Consider the following 21165-nt stretch of genomic DNA (forward strand, 5'->3'; position numbering starts at 1 on the left):
TGGTACATGTGATGTTCAACATTTGGTGAAATTAGTTTCTTTTGTGGCAAAGAAGTCATCGTGCCAAAAATTTAAAGAAAAGAAAATTAGGTTAAAGTTAACTGGGACAATTATTCCAGAAGAGGTTTGGAAATCCTGTTGAAGATCTCATTATAAGGAAATTCTATTTCAGGTAACACTCTCAAGCTAATATCTTCGGCTATGGAGTTGTAACTGAATGTTACGACATTTTACGACAAAGTAGGCAAACTAGGCAGTCAGTATTTTTGAAAGCAATAGAAACATGTAACTCGATGCATACTACAATCAACCCGAAAATTATATGACCATCTCCCCAGTTAATATTGCCTTGGTGTTAGGATCATGATACTTACTTAAAAGTAGTCTCTGTGGAAAACGTTATTGTGGTCTTCAGTCAAAAGACTTGTTTGACACAGCTTTCCATGCTACTCTATCCTGTGCAAGCCCCTTCATCTGCGAATACTGCAGCGTACATCCTCAGAATCTGCTTACTGTGCTTATCTCTTGGTCTTCCTATATAATCTCCCCCCTTCCCCCCCCCCCCTTCCGTCTTCTTGTGAACTTTTGATCCATTGATGTATCAGAATGTGTCCTCTCAACCAATTCCTTGTTTTAGTCAAGCCGTGGTACAAATTTCTTATCTCCCCAGTTCTATTCAGTTCGTCCTCGTTAGTTATGTGATCTTCCTATCTTATATTCCAAGTTTTCTGTAGGGGAACATGTTGAATACTTCTATTCTCTTCTTGTCTACAATGTTTATCGTCCATGTAACATCAATCCTTACGGCGCAACATAAGCACCGCTATTTGTTTACATTCCCCGCGCTATTTAGTCCCTCGTTTTTACTTTTGCTACCTGATTTTTCTCTGCAAACATGTGTGTCCTGCGATGACGCCAGTCCACACCTGACTACTCTTACTGCTCCAGTGCTGGCTTCTCTTCTGGCCGTGTGCGTGCTGGTAGCCGTGGTGTCGGCGGCCCCCAACTGCCCGCAGTACGACGGCTCCACGCCCGTCTTCTTCCCTGACGAGAACGACAGCAGCAGCTTCTACGAGTGCAGCAACGGCAGGTCCGTCCACATGGCCTGCCCCACTGGCACCGTCTGGAACTCCAACATCAACACCTGCGACTGGCCCCAGGCCAGGAAGTAGAAGGCACCGGACGATCGGCTGTCTCTCATTCGACATTACTTGGCATGATTATGAAAATGTATTCCAGTAGATTTCACAATGTACTCTAATGTAATAGTCAACTTTAAATAAACAGCAATAAGCAAAACAAAATTATTAGTTGTTATTGTGAAACAAGAATGTCGAATAATCTTACAATGCAAGATATTAAGAAATGTCTTGATTAATTAATGATACTGAAAGAAGTTAGTAAATGAGAGGCACGCGCCGATTATGTTCTTCTCCAAATATGGTGATGGGGTACTAGTGTAACTTTCAGGTGGAAGAAGATAGAATTCCTTCTCTAGTTATCCAGATTTTAATTCTGTGGGCATCCCAAAATCCCCGAGTTCATTCCTTCCGTAAGGATGCAACCAGCTTTATTCCCCGTTCTTGACCATTTCTAAATCGAAATCTGATATTGAACCATATTCCTCCTAACATCCTTCCTCCAATGTGTGTTTTTGTGTCAATAATACTCTTTACTTTGTGATTTACGAGTAATGATGCAAGTACGATCTCTTCCTATTTTTTTGAGGGGGGGGGTGGGAGGCGGGGGGTGAGTGAAGGTGTAGTCGGGTGGAGGATACTCCTTCTATTCTGTCGAGGAGAGCGTTTAAAAACGAAGCTGTTTCCTATGTCATATTGTTGATTGAGTATGCATAAACTTATGGCTTGTCTTTTTTTGGCTTCATAAACATTTTATTTTATGGGATATTACTTTTATATTCTCATTTCATGTGCTGACACGTTCAGTGACTTTGGAGATTTGCTTCTCAATTCGGTTCTACGGAATTAGACGTGTAACATAAAATAAACAGACGTGGTCAAGGTGCCCGCCAAAGACATGTCCGAACATCAGACTTTGAGCAGATGGTGCTGGATCGTGTGGCCGACTACCCAGAAACGAGCACACGTCAACTAGCTGTGAAACGCACACTTTGAAGGATATATCGTATAGAATACTGATGGAACAAGTATTACACTCTCTCATACAGAACTTTTGCAACCACTGGATTTTAAGCCCCTCGTTCACTAACGCCAGTGGATTATCCGTTGCAGTGCTGTAGTTCCGAACTTCATACGGTTTTTATTGTTCATGGATGAGGCCTCATTCATCCGTGATGGTGTTTCCAACAAATGCAACAGCCATGGGTGGAGCGAGGACAGTCCCCACACCACCCACATAGATGGCCACCAGCAGCGATTCTCAGTCAATGTTGGGCGGGCAATTTCCAAGGCCACCTAATAGGACTTTACTTGCGGCCTTCCCGGATGGTCCACGTTAGCTGGTTTTCTTGTGAGATGTGCTGCCACAATTCTTGGAGAGTGTCCTCCTTGTTGTCCGCAAAAGGATGTTGTTTCAACACGACGGTACACGAGCTCATATCGACGATAATGTCCACAAACACAAAAAAAAAAATGCCAAAAGAAATCATACCGTCATCGGGGATTGGAAAGGGACGTCCTCTCCCACGTCCTGCGCGATCGCCAAATCTCATACCTCTGTTCATTTTCTCTGGTGTTACGTCAAGACACTGGTGTATGAAATCCCTCTAATAACCATTGAAAACCTGATTTTTACGTCTGAATCTGCTTTTCTCCTGTTACAACTAGACACTAGGAATCATCGAGAAAGTGCGGCAGTACTTCATTGCCATACATGTACTGCGACTGGTGCTCGACATTTAGAGCAATTACTATGAGCTGCTTTTTTGTTGTGCAGTGTACGTTGTTTATGTCCATAGCACAGTAAGTATAATCTGCTGTTGAACTACTATCACCCGTTTCAAATTGACGCAAAGATTTGAGGCACTCTATACGTCTAACACAGGTGATGCCAAGACATTCGCATACAGCGAATTCACTATGAATTAATTTTGAACCGCTGTCGATTGTTGTTAATGGCTGTTTTGAAGATTTAAGACCTAGTGTCAACATTATTCAACATTCCTTTTGCATGTACTATTTTTCTACACAGTCTCCGTTTATAACAGTAATCCATCGACTTGTTTTGTCCTTTTATTATTTTGGAATACTTTAATGTTTTTTCTATTTTCTGTGTCCCACATAAATTATGTAGTTGTGTACCGTGTAGACTGCGTAAGAACAAAATATCTCTATAATCATCTGTGGATATGGTTCATGAAAGACACAGTATAACTTCCCAAATCAACTTTTCCTTTGTTTAGTCAGTTCATAACATAATCTTAAGTATGCACTGTGTTTACATACATTTCTTCTCTCAGTAATGTCAGTTACTCCGCTGCTTTCATATCCATTCTTATAATTACAGCTACTGATTTCACTGACGAAAAAGAACTAACTTCCGTGGCATCAACTCTATCTTAGAAAATATGGGCAATAAAGAATGCGTAAAGAGTAATGCGAATCTCTGCCCCACTTCAGAACAGGCGGTAAAATCCAGTTAATATTTGGTTATACATATGATGTGTTTCCTGCTGGTGGTAGAAGCAAACAGGGATGCTACGTTGCCCCAATTTAGGTAGAAATTATTCAGCTGGATCTCTTCCTGCCTACTACGTGTCTGTCATTGTTTTCTAATTTAATTTATTTTTCATTAGCATGACAGGGATATTAATCTTCTAAGTAGTTTACGATAGATTGTGTAGAAAGAAGCACGTAACGCTACACGTGACAGAAAAGATACACCAGTAGTTGCTAAAAGTATGATTAACCTGAAGGTGTAATATACACTGCTGGAAGTAAAAAAGGATGCAAACGTTCCGACAAACCGGTGTATAATTACTTTAAGGTGAGTAACGTTATTTAGTAGTTAATATACAGACCGAATCACAGTCAGCTCACTGTATTTCCACATCACCGTATCTTTCATATTTCATATTCACATTAGTGAGTAATTTCTCGCTGCCATTTTTCTATATAGTGTTTGCAGTACTTGGACGAACACCGCTCCATAACTCCCTCAAATTCATGAACATACAGTATTTGTAGACACATTGTTGAAGTTAAGCGACTCCACGACATGGACGAAACGCGAGTATAAATTACGGGGTAAGTGATCAGCTTCGTCGCATTGGACAGAGTTTGAATTTCATCACCGATCACAAACTTCCAGTAAGTTATCAATCAACAGAGCTCACACCACGAATTATGTCGTCTAAAATCTCTTCATACTGGCATAACAGATAACACATGCATGACCATATGTGACACGGAGCGTACACGTTTAAAAAAACCCATCATAACCCCAACATATATATGTCACTACAATTTTCAGTTCAGAACGAAAGGCAAATTGATCTGCAAAAATTTAGCAGGTAAATCCAACTTATCTATAAATCCGTAACTTCACCTTCTCTCACCGAAAGTGTTTATTTTCAGTAGGTAGCCCCATATTACGTATTTCATTACATGGTTGAATGCTGGACCGAGAAAATCTTCGTACAGATACAGCTATCCTTCACAGGGAAAGTCTGAGTTTGTTCTCGAAATTACTAGTAAAAAATTATGAAGAGGAAAAATAGAGCAATATCTTGTCCGATCAGAAAACGATACCAAAAACACTGGTAAACAGTCAATAAGAATTGATTAGCTCTTCACGCACATAAGAAGTACAAAAGAGATTCATTCTCTAGCTGTAATATGTCCTAATCCTACAATTCGTATGCATACAAAGAGAAATTGCTCAAATACGATTATGTGGTTTCCATAACTACTATTGAAACGTCCCCTTAGAAAAATTATACATGACTGTGTTTAAACTGACAGACAATATTTTTAGCGCAGCGGAATCTGACTTTCAATAATCCCTACAAAAGAATGGCCCTGACTAAATTAACCTAAACGCTTCACAAATCACTTAGCTCACAAAAATCTTCGTTACTCGAACTACTGCAATACAGCGAGAGCCACTACTGCCAGCTAAATAAAAGATTCTAACTACTGAAGGCACTAACTACTGATAGGCATAGTTAGCAAATGAAAGATTTTGATACAGAACAAACAATGTATTTACCTTAATAGTGTTCAAAAGTCATAATATATATACCAGTTCATGATATCCAAAATTACAAATTTACTCTTTCTGATGGACACACGTCCAGATCGTCCGATCTCAAAATTCCACCCTCTCTCTCCCCACATCCACCACTGCCGGTGGCTCACATCCAACTGAGCAACGTTACGCGCTGTCAACATCCAGCTGCCCATCACTACAATTGCGAACAACAATAGAAACCAGCCACAGACTGCACGCAGCACAGCCACTGATTTTCATACAGAGCACTACGTGGCGTTACCAATAAAAGAACCTAAACAGCCTACTTACACTATCACAAATAATTCTTACGTAACACATGAAAAACATCTTACTTTCTAACACAAAGACGACTAATAAGGCTGCGCTAAACAATAAGTCATATTAAATCATGTCACGGAAAGACATTTACTTATGCAATATGACAAGTATTTAAATGACTTGTAAGCCTGACAGGCGTAGCAAAAATTTGTGTTACCTTCAAAATGAACGAGGGAACTTATCACTACTAAATTAAGCACGAATCACAATTGCCTTGCTTTATTTTGAGAAAGTTATTGACAAAACAACTAACAAACAGTGGCAACGGTACTGTAATAAGACCTTGACTTATCTGGCGCAGGGGTTTGGAGAAGATGCTAATAATCGTGCAGGTGAAGTAATTGTAATTGGGATGCGCCCATTGACTGTGGTGATGCAGACTGAAAACAGATAGTACTATAGAAGGGAAGACATCACACCTGTGGTTGTATTTGAAAGCAGACTGCTCACTGATTCGAGGTACAAATCTCCAGTTGGAAGTGATCGAAATGACGTGAAATGAGTTTAGTTTCCCTATACCTTGTCTCGTTGTTGTCGCTCGATCGCAACTTAGTGTTGTAGGTAGAGACTGGAGTGGCTGCAAAATCAGTTACTAGCGGAATCAACGACTCTCGCCAACGGTAAAGAGCAGAGCAGTCCGAAATTTCTGTAAGTCCCTAGATACATTAGCGCTGGCGGTGGCACTTAGTGGCGATCAAGTAGAAGACAGGAGCTCGGGTAAAGTTAATCATGAAGGAGAAGATATTCCTGATCCAATGCTTGCCACAAGGAAACCTTGGTTTTCTGTGTTTTGCATTTATTATTTGCATTTCTTTCTGGATTGTCATTGGCCGTACTCTGGATCTCCCAAGCGCTGACCCATAAAAATGCTCTGAGAACATGCTATTTGGATAACCAATACCGTTCGTTTTACCAAGTTGCACAGTAAAATATCGCTTCGCTCTCTCGCTACCTATTCCTTCTAAAATGTAGTTTGCTTAAGTGATCCCATCCTTATGATTCTTGAGTCATGTAAGTATTTGTTTTCTTTTTTTTTTTGCAGATTCAAGGTATACCTCAGTGTTTCACATCTTTAAAGGCCCAAAACTACAGACCTCATCCCGTCTTCGAAGCGTTTATGTGTGGCTTCCAGAGCAATCCGGATGAAACTCTGCTTTCTAATTTTGTGCACAATAGTGATGTCAGTCACTATAGGCACTATCTATGTGTCCTTGAAGCTTTAGGCTTCCAAGGGTGGCGGCACAAATAACTGCCTGGCCGTGGGGTAGTGACCTTCCTTCACCTCTACATCAGCAGACCTTCTGCAAAATGGCTCTGAAGGTAGTGGCTGACGTTTACTACCCCGGCACCATTGAGAGGGCTTTCAATATTCTCTCACTTCTAGAAGGCAGGCAAATGTAAATCGAGGGTAAATGAAGAGCAAGGTTACATTAGTCAGTTAATGACGATCGCTTGTACTGCTGTTGACGATATTAATTGATGTCAATCAAATAGTCCGAACTCATTATTCTTCAAAATTTACTTTACAATTGATTCTCAGTTAACCTACGTTCTTCCCAAAGGACATTGTAAACCATTTAACATCATGTTGCCTACTCACTCAAACAGCAATGGTTAAAAACAGACATTCACCCAATCAATATTTTTAAACAATGATTAGGTTCATTCACACCCCAAACTATGTGTTAGTTACTCTCTTCATACTGTCAGAGAAAATGTCTAATACCATGATAGACTAAAACTTTATCACGTCTGATACGAAAAAAATCTACACTTCACAAGGTAAAATAAATAGCTGAAAATACATACAGCTTCGAGAATAAATCTCCCTAAAACAGACTAAAATACTAAACACAGATACAAAATGATATATTCACAAATTAAAATCTCTATAGAATGGGTAACCCACGAAAAAAAAATTTTCGTTGAAGCATAAAATTAGATATCTGTACACGTAAAATTCTTGTATCACCGGATGTGAATCAATGAATTAGTTGTTAAATACGATTTCAATTAAAATTTTAGCTTCAAATTATGTTTTTTGTTGTTTACCGTGTAAAAGAATAACTACTTTGAAGAAATGCTATGACTATCAATTAGAATTATAAGTGCTCAGAAGTACTGAGAAAACAATACGAACATTTATCTGTATGACCTACATGTTTAACATAATTCAATATCAAATGCACTAAGTAAGAGCATCACCCTGAAAAGCCATTGCAGAAAAAAACTAATGTCAGTTCGAGGCATAACTAATTTGTCACACAAGAAGCTCATTGTAAAGATCTAGGTGTGATAGGTACGTGGTGATGAGGTCGCGAATCATTGTTCTTTCGATGTCCGTTCACTTCATAGTGGCACTCATAAGAGTCATAGTAGTAGCCTACGACAGACTGGTTGCGATACATGATCGTCCACAATGTAATTTATTCCCTTAGTGTGTTGTGCGCACACATAAATTAATCAAAACTGAATTATCCACAGCGATGTGACCTTGATCTGGTTATGCAAGTTCAGGTCTTTGATCAGATCATAGCTGGCTGCATTGAAATCAGCAGTTGTAGACGTTAAATCAGTTAAGTAATGTCTTTTAAATACTGAAGGTTTGACGTGCTGCTACTTTCGATGTTATGTGCTGTGACCAGTGTTGATACAAAGACGGTAGTGAGATATTTGTTTTCACACAACAACAGTTTATAAGTTCAATGGTGTGACGCTGCAGAATCATATAGTTCTTTCCGGATGAAATATAATTCAACAAGGTCTGGTCAACGGACTACTTGAAACATCTCTTGGCATTGCAAACAGTGCATCTTTGTATGGCACTGTCGTCGATTTCTCGTTGGTGTGGTGGGGAAGCAGCAAGGGTTCCTGCAGCAGCAACGACAGATTGGGGTCGGCGCATTGTCGGCGCGGTTCATTAAGAGCAGGGATCAGCGACCAGAATCATCCCATACGTTGTCATCAGCTTAAGCTTCGGCTCACGGGTCTCCATCAGGCAGCAGCTTCAAGTGACATGCTGTAACTGCAACCACACTCCATAATGCTGACACAGTTTCGGTGTGTGCTGCTCACGCGTGCCCAAGGTTCAGCACCCTTCCAATAATCCATATCGTTTCAATCTGCCATTTTTCTCATACCTCTGGCTTTCATGTTGGTTGGTTGTCCTAAAAGAGAAGGTTAACAATGAAATCATGAGCGATGCAGTTTACATACAGACGTACAAATACATACAAACATACACACCTCTCTCATACACAATCACAACGTACAAATACATACAAACATACACACCTCTCTCATACACAATTACAATGACTATCAACATGTTCAGATTATTACATTATTTTACGAGAGTCAATCATATTTACTCAAACTAATATTCTGCTTTTTCTTCAAACAAGTCAGGATTCAACCATATTTTTTTCAGCTATTATCCTTGTGTCATGATTATTTCGAGTCATTTGAAGTTAACTAGCCATTCAATTATAATTCAATCACACGACAACGCATTATTATTCATTCTAGTTGCTCCATTACTTGACTCTTGCACATGATAATATTATTCAAAGTTTCTCTTTATATCTTGTTTAAGATAAATTATTACCAGAGTGAAAATCTCACTCTGGAAACATCCCCCACGCTGTGGCTAAGCCATGTCTCCGCAGTATCCTTTCTTTCAGGAGTGCGAGTTCTGCAAGGTTCGCAGAAGAGCTTCTGTAAAGTTTAGAAGGTGAGAGACGGATACTGGCAGAAGTTAAGCTGTGAGTACCGCGCGTGAGTCGTGCTTCGGTAGTTCAGTTGGTAGAGCACTTGCCCGCGAAAGGCCAAAGTCCCGAGTTCGAGTCTCGGTCGGGCACACAGTTTTAATCTGCCAGGAAGTTTCATATCAGCACAAACTCCGCTGCAGAGTGAAAATCTCATTGTGGGAATTATTAACAGTTTAAAAATTTTCAGATATGGTACAGGATTCATATGGTTGGGAATTCGGAAATGGGCACGTTAATAATTTAGTTCTTCACGCAGTTGTCTTTTGCTTTCATGGATTACGTTATACCACAGACATCAACCAATGCTTAGCGGTTTTCTCCCAATTACTCACACTTTGCCATAAATTGTTGTTCACCTCTAACCTGTTGTGGCCACATCAAAGTTTTACGCTAGTTTTATCCACTCCAGTAGTCTCAGTCTTTCTATTTCTCATCTCATCTACAGAATTCGCCATTTTCCCTTGCGTCATCTAATGTCTTTCTTCACTCTGGAAGAGTTGTGGGAAATTATAAAATGAAAAAAAGAATTTAAATATATATACGTACAAAATTTATTGTAACAGTCATTTACTGATTCAGTTAAAATTTTCGATTGACAAGAATACCCCATAGCCTTAATTGTCTCTCTGAGTTTGGCCTGGTATTAATACATATTGAACTTGTCTCCCGCTTAAATAAATTTTGGAACGCGAGCTGACTAAATAATGACAGAAAGTATGTCATCGAGCTATAGCCAAAAAAGTAGCCAACTCCCAAATGAATCTAACAGCTTTTGAATACAGCACAAGCGCATGTAACTCAACGCATTTACTGAATTAAGACTCTGTATTCTGGTGAGTTACGGTATCATCACATCCAAAACGGCAGTGTAGGCGGCTGCTGCCGATTCAATGAGAGTACCGCACCTTCGGTAGGCAATCGCTGCAGCTGTGAAACCTGCCCACTCGCTTGGACTAGTATTGTCCGTAATACTTGTCTCTGTGAACAGCTCTGGTATCGTACCATGTGTGAGTGATATCTGCCGCTTGCCCTCCGGTCAGATAAAGACAGAATCTCACTACAAGCACGGGAGAATAAAAAGCACTTCTAATGTACAATTACTATTAGACTTTCTTAACTTCTGCACTCTGCCTTCAGCTCACAGAGACACACTGGCACATCTGCTCTGGATCTTCATTCCCTCTCCATCGCGCACAAGCTGGCGCAAACAAACACGTCCTCTCCACTCAAGGAGAAGGGTTAGATCCCGACTAACCTTTTCACAAAAACTCACTGCTCCGCTATTGAAAACGAACGGACTGTCTAACTGTCCAATGACATGGCTTGTCTCTAAATGAGTGCCCCCTTCTTGCTTTGAGTCTCGCAACCTTCCGCCAATCCGTGCTAGTCCACGTAGCAATTCAGGGAAAAACTCCCACTCCTGCCTAGTTTTCTAGAAGAGACAATGGCAGTTGGTTCGTTTTTTAAAATTTAAGATGTGATCGTTGCAATGGGGCTGGGTTTGAGCCATGTCACCGCTACGGACTACGCTTCCCACTCTTACCGTCCGAAGACTGTTAAGGCCAGAGTCCATATAAACCTATGCTGGTAGGAGATGGCTTTGGGCCATTGATTCCGGTACGTGGCCGACCCTAGTGTCACCCCACTGAGGAAGCGCGTGCGAATACACTGTTGCATTCCAACCACGTACGATGGAGCAGCCCGTTCGTTAACAAGGTCTGTTCTCATTTCCTGTGGTTTCTCAGCAAAAAGATTGTGCCGCATTCTGACTGCCAGTTATCCCTTAAGCGTGCAACACAGACGGTTAGAAGGTCATCCTCATTGCCCCCATATCTCAATGTCCTAAATAACTTGTACCCGATGTTTTACTGCAATTAAAATCCAAGTGCCGTTCTAATAGCTGCAAAGTAATACGTCAACAAAGTCTGAGGTCTTACATTACCCTCTTCTTATCAACTGATTTTCTGCTGTTATCTAATTAAAATATTGTGGACGTTAGATACAGTAGAAAATCCTCTTGATGATAAAAATAATTTGTAATAAAATTATCATAATGTTATTATGCCTGTTACCAGCCAAAGCCTTACAGTCATTGGTAGGAGTCGGCACATACTAGTTATTTGGGCAACTCGGTGTAGAATGCTGTGCCCTTTTGAATTTAAATGCAGCATCAGTTTTTTGAGCAAGCAATATGAGTCTTTCACTGTTCACTGATAGGGAGCCTCCTACCTTATCTTTTTGAAATTGCAATACCAGCAATCTTATTCCAAGCAAAACAATAATTGTGTAAGTGTTGGGTGTGTATTAACTAGCGTAACCACCACAAGCAAGATTATACACTCCTGGAAATTGAAATAAGAACACCGTGAATTCATTGTCCCAGGAAGGGGAAACTTTATTGACACATTCCTGGGGTCAGATACATCACATGATCACACTGACAGAACCACAGGCACATAGACACAGGCAACAGAGCATGCACAATGTCGGCACTAGTACAGTGTATATTCACCTTTCGCAGCAATGCACGCTGCTATTCTCCCATGGAGACGATCGTAGAGATGCTGGATGTAGTCCTGTGGAACGGCTTGCCATGCCATTTCCACCTGGCGCCTCAGTTGGACCAGCGTTCGTGCTGGACGTGCACACCGCGTGAGACGATGCTTCATCCAGTCCCAAACATGCTCAATGGGGAACAGATCCGGAGATCTTGCTGGCCAGGGTAGTTGACTCACACCTTCTAGAGCACGTTGGGTGGCACGGGATACATGCGGACGTGCATTGTCCTGTTGGAAAAGCACGTTCCCTTGCCGGGTGTTGGCCCTGTGTGCCTCGGTCGTATGCAGTCCTGATTGTGGCGCTCACCTGCACGGCGCCAAACACGCATACAACCATCATTGGCACCAAGGCAGAAGCGACTCTCATCGCTGAAGACGACACGTCTCCATTCGTCCCTCCATTCACGCCTGTCGCGACACCACTGGAGGCGGGCTGCACGACGTTGGGGCGTGAGCGGAAGACGGCCTAACGGTGTGCGGGACCGTAGCCCAGCTTCATAGAGACGGTTGCGAATGGTCCTCGCCGATACCGCAGAAGCAACATTGTCCCTAATTTGCTGGGAAGTGGCGGTGCGGTCCCCTACGGCAGTGCGTAGGATCCTACAGTCTTGGCGTGCATCCGTGCGTCGCTGCGGTCCGGTCCCAGGTCGACGGGCACGTGCACCTCCTCCGACCACTGGCGACAACATCGATGTATTGTGGAGACCTCACGCCCCACGTGTTGAGCAATTCGGCGGTACGTCCACCCGGCCTCCCGCATGCCCACTATACGCCCTCGCTCAAAGTCCGTCAACTGCACATACGGTTCACGTCCACGCTGCCGCGGCATGCTACCAGTGTTAAGGACTGCGATGGAGCTCCGTATGCCACGGCAAACTGGCTGACACTGACGGCGGCGGTGCACAAATGCTGCGCAGCTAGCGCCATTCGACGGCCAACACCGTGGTTCCTGGTGTGTCCGCTGCGCCGTGCGTGTGATCATTGCTTGCACAGCCCTCTCGCCGTGTCCGGAGCTAGTAAGGTGGGTCTGACACACCGGTGTCAATGTGTTCTTTTTTCCATTTCCAGGAGTGTATAATATACAACAAAAATTGGCAAAAGTAGGAGCATACATCATATAAACACTAGTGATCACGGTTTAGGGTTTACATAACATGACTCCATATTAACTTTACATATCATTATTTCAAAGCGGTACCACTTCTTCCCAATGATCCGCTTATTTTATATTACTCATGCGTTAAATATGTAAAATTGGTGCCATGCATTTGTCGTGTTTCCATAATCGTAAACAAACAATCTAAACTCTTATAAAACATTCTAAGTGCGTAGTAAATAAATTTACCTTTTACAAACAATTCAAATCGACGTATTTATAGAAACGATTGAAAAAAATGTTCCTGACTCCGCAAGGAGACGTCGCAAAAACGAACACTCGCGTTGGAACTGGGGGTTCTTTTTTTGGAATGTGCACACTGAATATTCCACCTAGCTAGTGGAACCTACAAAACAAGCGCTCGCTTCACATACCACTCTCACTGGACGCTGACGTCGTTACATGCCCTCGCTCAACTCATGGGAGCCAAGGTACAGTTACTGTGTTAGCGGAGAGGATTGGGAATATTGTTGGTGCGATGGTGCGTAAAATGACACCCCAGCATTCGCCTATCGACGTTGCTGAGTTGCAGACTAGTTGTGTCAGTCGCTCGAACTCGAGCGCGACTGACTGTTGGTGCACGTTATTGTGTCGGTCACCTCTATGACTGCATCTTTTGTCGCCTTAGAGTGGTGAGAGTATGTTACAGTGGACATGAGAGCTGTGACAACTGGGAAGAGAGCGCCGTTTGAGCTAAATGCCTGTTAGAACGGACTTTGTCAGCAAGTTGCTGTGAATCTCTAAAGTGATACTTTTTATGAAAGTAGGTACAAGGGGTGGTCCATTGATGGTGACCGGGCCAAACATCTCACGAAATAAGCGTCGAACGGAAAGACTAGAAAGAACGAAACTTTTATAGCTTGAAGGGAGAAAACAGATGGCGCTATGGTTGGCCCGCTAGATGGCGCTGCCATAGGTCAAACGGATATCAACTGTGTTTGTTTTGAATAGGAACCCTCATTTTTCTTACATGTTCGTGTAGTACGTACAGATATACGCATGTTTTAGTTGGACCACTTTTTTCGCTTTGTGACAGATGGCGGTGTAATAGTCACAAACATATGGCTCACAATGTTAGGCGACCAGTTGGTAACATGTAGGTTTTTTAAATTAAAATACATAACGTAGGTACGTTTGAACATTTTATTTCGGTTGTTCCAGTGTGATACATGTACCTTTGTGAACTTATCATTTCTGTGAACGCATGCTGTTACAGCGTAATTACCTGTAAATACCACATTAATGCAATAAATGCTCAAAATGATGTCCGTCAACCTCAATGCATTTGGCAATACGTGCAACGAAATTCCTCTCAACAGCGAGCAGTTCGCTTTCCGTAATGTTAGCACACGCATTGACAATGCGCTGACGCATGTTGCCAGGCGTTGTCGGTGGATCACGATAGAAAATATCCTTCAACTTTCCCTACAGAAAGAAATCCGGAGTCGTCAGTTCCGGTGAACGCGCGGGCCATGGTATGGTGCTTCGACGACCAATCCACCTTTCATGAAATGTATGCTATTCAACACCGCTTGAACCGCATGCGAGCAATGTGCCGGACATCCAACCTGTTGAAAGTACATCGCCATTCTATCATGCAGTGAAACATCTTGTAGTAACATCGGTAGAACACTACGTAGGAAATCGGCATACAGTGCACCATTTAGATTGCCATCTATAAAATGGGTGCCAATTATCCTTCCTCCCATAATGCCGCACCATACATTAACCCACCAAGGCCGTTGATGTTCCACTTGTCTCTGCCATCGTAGATTTTCCGTTGCCCAATAGTGCATATTATGCCGGTTTACGTTACCGCTATTGGTGAATGACGCTTCGTCGCTAAATAGAACGCGTGCCAAAAATCTGTCATCGTTCCATAATTTCTCTTGTGCCCACTGGCAGAACTGTACACGACGTTCAAAGTCGTCGCCATGCATCTCTCACAAAGCGAAAAAAGTGGTCCGACTAAAACATTGATATTTCTTTACGTGCTACACGAATATGTAATAAAAATGGGGGTTCCTATTTTAAAAAAAACGCTGTTGGTATCCGTTTGACCTATGGCAGCGCCATATAGCGGGCAAAGCATAGCAGCATCTGGTTCCCCCCTTCAACCTAGACGAGTGTAGTTCTTTGTAGTTTTTACTTTTGACACTTAATTCGTGAGATATTTGGCCCGGTCACTATCAATGGACCACCCTGTATAAACTGGTTACGTATTTTGATGGTACCTTACACCTCCCAACAGCTCCAAATTTAATTTTTCTCTTGTCTCTTTTAACTTCCCTTCCCTTCTGTCTTTCCTCCTCTGCATTTGGTCCTGTAACTTGTTTCTCTTCTTTCTTGCCTTTTCCGTTAATTGTGATGCATTGGGTCTATAATTACGTGGAATGGAGAAGTTATGTAGGTTTCAGAATACCGTAATCTCGATGATGTAGAATTTCGAGAGTATGCATACCTGCCAAGAGTTGTCATGTAGAGAGGATTTGAAAAGAGTTCTGTATGTCAATGACTTGTACATTGAAGAAGCTTTTGACCTGCTTGTCACTAGTGAGATTATACAGTGTTAGGCAACACACGACAAAGTGTTACAAGCCACTAAATGAAGCAACTTCCTTAAACCCCTTGTAACCTCTTGACCCTTTCAGCTCTGTCAAAATGGCCTCGGCAGGCCGTCGCGTTCGGCAACCCCCAGCAGGTAGACACGGTGCTGCTTCCCACGTGCCACAGCGGCCGTACTTACGCTACGCCGCCCCGCGTCAGTTGCCGTAATACTTTCACCTCGCTGCGCCACTTGTCCACTCCAGCCGGCTGTCCTCCCACTCAGCGAAAACTTTAGTTCTCAGTTATGTCCCCGACATTCCGATAACTCTGTGCAGATACTGCAACCAGTGTCTTTCTTCTAATACCTCGAGTGACATATACAAGTGTTCGCTTGACAGTATAAACCTACATATATGTCGAAAAGAATATGTTTATCTTTCACGAATGATTCAATTCTATTTATAGAAAAGAATTAAAAAAGCTTACAAACTTATTTTCGGTTCCTGGAAATATGATCATTAATCAATAAAACAAGATATACGAAAACGTGTTTTTTAATTTGATCCATTGTTTGCCGGCCGCGGTGGTCTCGCGGTTCTAGGCGCGCAGTCCGGAACCGTGCGACTGCTACGGTCGCAGGTTCGAATCCTGCCTCGGGCATGGATGTGTGTGATGTCCTTAGGTTAGTTAGGTTTAAGTAGTTCTAAGTTCTAGGGGACTGATGACCACAGCAGTTGAGTCCCACAGTGCTCAGAGCCATTTTGATCCGTTGTTTAACTCTGTACAAAAATATGATATAAAATCATTCATCCATTTGGGAGATGGAGAGATAAGGAATCAGTGCTGTTGTAAGGCCATTCATTATCAGTGAGCTTATCATTTTCCCAGTATCCCATGTGATCAGTCGACTTGCTAATTTATATGTTACTTATCAATATTCGCCTCTACTCTTCTTAGTGCTGGCTCCTCCTTGTATCGTTGTCTGGTTGTCCTTTGACCTGTGAATGTAGAATTCCGCTTCCTACTACAAACTACTTTTCTGTTTTCTTTTAGAATAGCTGTAATAGAGTACACATAATTAATTTTCAAACTTATTAATAACTTATACTAACTACATTGGTGATATACCATACCTTACTAATCTATTACATTACTAATCTCCTGTGATCTCCTGTACTCCTCTTCACACCTGGGGTGGTGTTGTGCGAATATCTATACTCTATTTTACTGTAATGATACTCTCTCTTCACTGGTAGTTTTACTGTGAAGTATCAATAAATGATTACACATCTTAGACTAAAGACGGCAACTTTACATATAGAGCCCCATTTCTATAACAGCCAATAAAATATCGTATACCTTCTCTTCCATAATACTTGCGCTTCTTGCGTTAGGACCTCGAAATTCTCAATAAACACTCCTCTGCAGCTCGCCCTAAGGGCAGCATCACAAAGTCCGCCATCAGGCCTTGATTGGTCCACCATGTCACCATAAACGTACTTTCTTTGTTGATGGCGAGAAAGATACAAACGTTAGAGAGAAGTCACACTGACTTGAAAATCGACCTAAGAAGACATCAATATAGTCACAGCACAGACCTTTAACTCCTGCTCTTCGCCATTACTTTGGATTTTATATGCACCATTTCCTGTAGGGCGGGTGAGTCACCTAACATTACCGCTGGATATATTTCGTAAACCACATCAGATACTGACGAATCGATTCCACAGACCGAACGTGAGGAGAGGGGCTAGCGTAATTGGTTAATACAAACCATAAAAGCCCGCATCTCGTGGTCGTGCGGTAGCGTTCTCGCTTCCCACGCCCGGGTTCGATTCCCGGCGGGGTCAGGGATTTTCTCTGCCTCGTGATGGCAGGGTGTTATGTGATGTCCTTAGGTTAGTTAGGTTTAAGTAGTTCTAAGTTCTAGGCGACTGATGACCACAGCTGTTAAGTCCCATAGTACTCAGAGCCGAGCCAAACCATAAAAAATGCACGGAAGTATGTTTGTAACACAAACCTACGTTCTTTTTAAATGGGACCCCAGTGCCGTTTGTTGCATTGTAAAATGTTAATTACATCCGGAGATATTGTAACCTAAAGTTGACGCTTGAGTACCACTCCTCCGCTGTTCGATTGTGTGTATCGGAGAGCACCGAATTACGTAGGGATCCAAAGGGAACGGTGATGGTCCATAGGTACAGAAGAGACTGGATCAGCACATTACGTCCACATGATAACACCTTCTTATTGGTCTTTCTCACTGACGCACATGTACATTACCATGATGGGTGAGGAACACGTACACACGTGGTTTCCGTTTTCAATTACGGACTGGAGTAGAGTGTGTCCCGATATGTCGGGCCAATTGATGTTCAATGTGGTGGCCATCATTTGCTGCACACAATTGCAATCTGTGGCGTAATGAATGTCGTACACGCCGCAGTACATCTGGTGTGATGTCGCTGCAGGCTGCCACAATACGTTGTTTCATATCCTCTGTGGTTGTAGGCACATCACGCTACACGTTCTCCTTTAACGTACCCCACAGAAAGAAGTCCAGAGGTGTCACATCAGGAGAACGGTCTGGCCAATTTATGCGTCCTCCTCGTCCTATGAAACGCCCGTCGAACATCCTGTCAAGGGTCAGCCTAGTGTTAATTGCGGAATGTGCAGGTGCACCATCATACTGATACCACATACGTCGACTCGTTTCCAGTGGGACATTTTCGAGCAACGATGGCAGATCATTCGGTAGAAACGCGATATATGTTGCAGCTGTTTGGGCCCCTTCAGTGAGGTGATGACCAATGAGGTGGTCGCCAATGATTCCGCACCATACATTTTCAGTCCACGGTCGCTGTCGCTCTACCTGTCTGAGCCAGCGAGGATCGTCCTCGGACCAATAATGCATGTTCCGGAGATTCACTGTCCCGTGGTTTGCGAAACCCGCTTCATCGGTAAACAGGTAGAACTGCAACGCATTCTCTGTTAATGTACATGTGCGTCAGTGAGAAAAACCTATAAAAAGGTGTTAGCATGTGGACGTAATGTGCTGATCCAGTCTCTTCTGTACCTAAGGTCCATCACCGTTCCCTTTGGATCCCTACGTAATTCGGTGCTCTCCGATACACACGATCGAACAGCGGAGGAGTGGTACTCAAGCGTCAAATTTAGGTTACAATATCTCCGGAAGTAATTAACATTTTACAATGCAACAAACGGCAGTGATTAAGTATTTGTTTATATGTTCAGATGTGCTAACAAAACTGACGTGGTTCCAATTAAAAAAACTTAGGTTTGTGTTAAAAACATACTTCCGTGCATTTTTGTATGGTTAGTATTAAACAATTACACTAGCCCCTCTCCTCATGTTCGGTCTGTGGAATCGGTTCGTCAGTATTTGATGTGGTTTACGAAATATATCGAGCGGTAACGTTAGGTGACTCACCCTGTATATGATAACATATCACTAGTACAAGCCTCCCTTAAACTGTGGTAGGATCTCTCAGTGTTCGCCATGCCATGCTGGCAGTACCTGCTTTATATCACGCAAGTCTAGAGCACAGGGATTTCCTCAGCACACTGTTATTACATCGGTAGTTACACTTTTTTTATACTATCTCCAAGCCAGCTTCCCTTCCATTAAATACATGAAACACACAACAGGTAACTAATCTAATATTTATAAAATTAATGAAATTTCCCCATACGCAAACTTTCCAACCACTTACAGCTCATTTCGTCACTACCGTCAGTGCAGGACTAAAAACTTCTTCCCAGCTTTCCTGTTGTTCTCGTTTTAAAACATAATGTTTGTTCTCGAAATTCCTGGAACGGAGATTGAAGAAAAAAATTAATTGTATAATTTACCTTGTCTTGATCGCAAATTAATGTGGGATGAGCACCGTCGATTGGTAAATCATTTTCAGATCTACAACAGACAGAAATAATTCTACCGTATTTATGTGAATTTAATGTGCCATCGAATATAATGCGCACCCCAATTAAAAAAAAAAAATAATAAAAAAAAGGAATTTTAGCACAACGCTGGTAGAGTATTTTTGTATTGTTGAAATTTATTTTATATTACTAACTCTATTTCAAACGATGGTGAATGTATAAATGAACTACTGGAAACTATAATTTATTTTTAAATTACTCATTACAGTAATAAGTCACATTGTCGTTATTGAAAAGAACGTCTAACTTGATTACCTACACGTTATACACAGAAACACACTCATCATTATTCACTAATGTCATCGTTAATGGAATCCTCCGAAGAGTCTACATCAGAAATATATTCATTTCCGCCTTCGCCGTCATCCTCGCTGTCATTCCACAGCACATCATCTTCACTGACATCCAGAGTATTAGAAATACAGCATTTTACCATCACTGGTGCTTCGATGTTTTTCCTGGCAGCCGACATTCACCGCGTTATAATGTAGTGTGCACCATGTTTAATTTTTCCTGTCGGAGTCGGTTCACGATTTAGTTCTCAAAACCATGTTTCATACTGTTCTTGAACATAACCTTTGAAAGTTTTATTTATACTAAAGTTCAGGGATTGTAATACAGCAGTCATTCCCCTAGAAATAATTATACGGTCACGGGATAGGCTGTGCATCTTCTTTTTTATGTCATCAGTGAGATGACCACGAAATACACGAAGACAAATCATTGGAGGTTGTTTGGAAAGCCCACGAGGACGGAGTTTCCACGTGTTTCGGAGCCAGTCAAGCATCAAACCTGCAGAGTGAAAATCTCATTCTGGAAACATCCCCCAGGCTGTGGCTAAGCCATGTCTCCGCAATATCCTTTCTTTCAGGAGTGCTAGTTCTGCATGGTTCGCAGGATAGCTTCTGTAAAGTTTGGAAGGTACTGGCAGAAGTAAAGCTGTGGGTACCGGGCGTGAGTCGTGCTTCGGTAGCTCAGTTGGTAGAGCACTTGCCCGCGAAAGGCAAAGGTCCCGAGTTCGAGTCTCGGTCGGGCACACAGTTTTAATCTGCCAGGAAGTTTCATATCAGCGCACACTCCGCTGCAGAGTGAAAATCTCATTCTGGAAACATCCCCCAGGCTGTGGCTAAGCCATGTCTCCGCAATATCCTTTCTTTCAGGAGTGCTAGTTCTGCATGGTTCGCAGGAGAGTTTCTGTAAAGTTTGGAAGGTAGGAGACGAGGTACTGGCAGAAGTAAAGCTGTGGGTACCGGTTGTGAGTCGTGCTTCGGTAGCTCAGTTGGTAGAGCACATGCCCGCGAAAGGCAAAGGTCCCGATTTCGAGTCTCGGTCGGGCACACAGGTTTAATCTGCCAGGAAGTTTCATATCAGCGCACACTCCGCTGCAGAGTGAAAATCTCATTCTGGAAACATCCCCCAGGCTGTGGCTAAGCCATGTCTCCGCAATATCCTTTCTTTCAGGAGTGCTAGTTCTGCATGTTTCGCAGGAGAGCTTCTGTAAAGTTTGGAAGGTAGGAGACGAGGTACTGGCAGAAGTAAAGCTGTGAGTACCGGGCGTGAGTCGTGCCTCGGTAGCTAAGTTGGTAGAGCACTTGCCCGCGAAAGGCAAAGGTCCCGAGTTCGAGTCTCGGTCGGGCAC

The 21165-nt window shown here is 42.5% G+C and overlaps 1 protein-coding gene across 6 annotated transcripts in view; it reads left to right on the forward strand.

Moving 5' to 3' along the window:
* LOC126355213 (peritrophin-1-like) overlaps nt 1-21165 on the forward strand; it is an 84688-nt gene that overhangs the window by 17732 nt on the left and 45791 nt on the right. For 2 of the 6 annotated variants that reach the window (XM_050005464.1, XM_050005466.1), the window contains exon 2: nt 949-1304. The exons of the other annotated variants lie outside the window; for them this stretch is intronic. In XM_050005464.1, coding sequence (XP_049861421.1) covers nt 949-1172 — 224 coding nt within the window. In that variant the 3' untranslated portion in view covers nt 1173-1304. Of the gene's footprint in view, nt 1-948; nt 1305-21165 lie in introns of those variants that run through there. 6 annotated transcript variants of the gene reach the window in all.

The sequence above is a fragment of the Schistocerca gregaria genome, chromosome 3 (assembly GCF_023897955.1).
Source record: "Schistocerca gregaria isolate iqSchGreg1 chromosome 3, iqSchGreg1.2, whole genome shotgun sequence".
NCBI classification, from domain to species: Eukaryota; Metazoa; Arthropoda; class Insecta; order Orthoptera; family Acrididae; genus Schistocerca; species Schistocerca gregaria.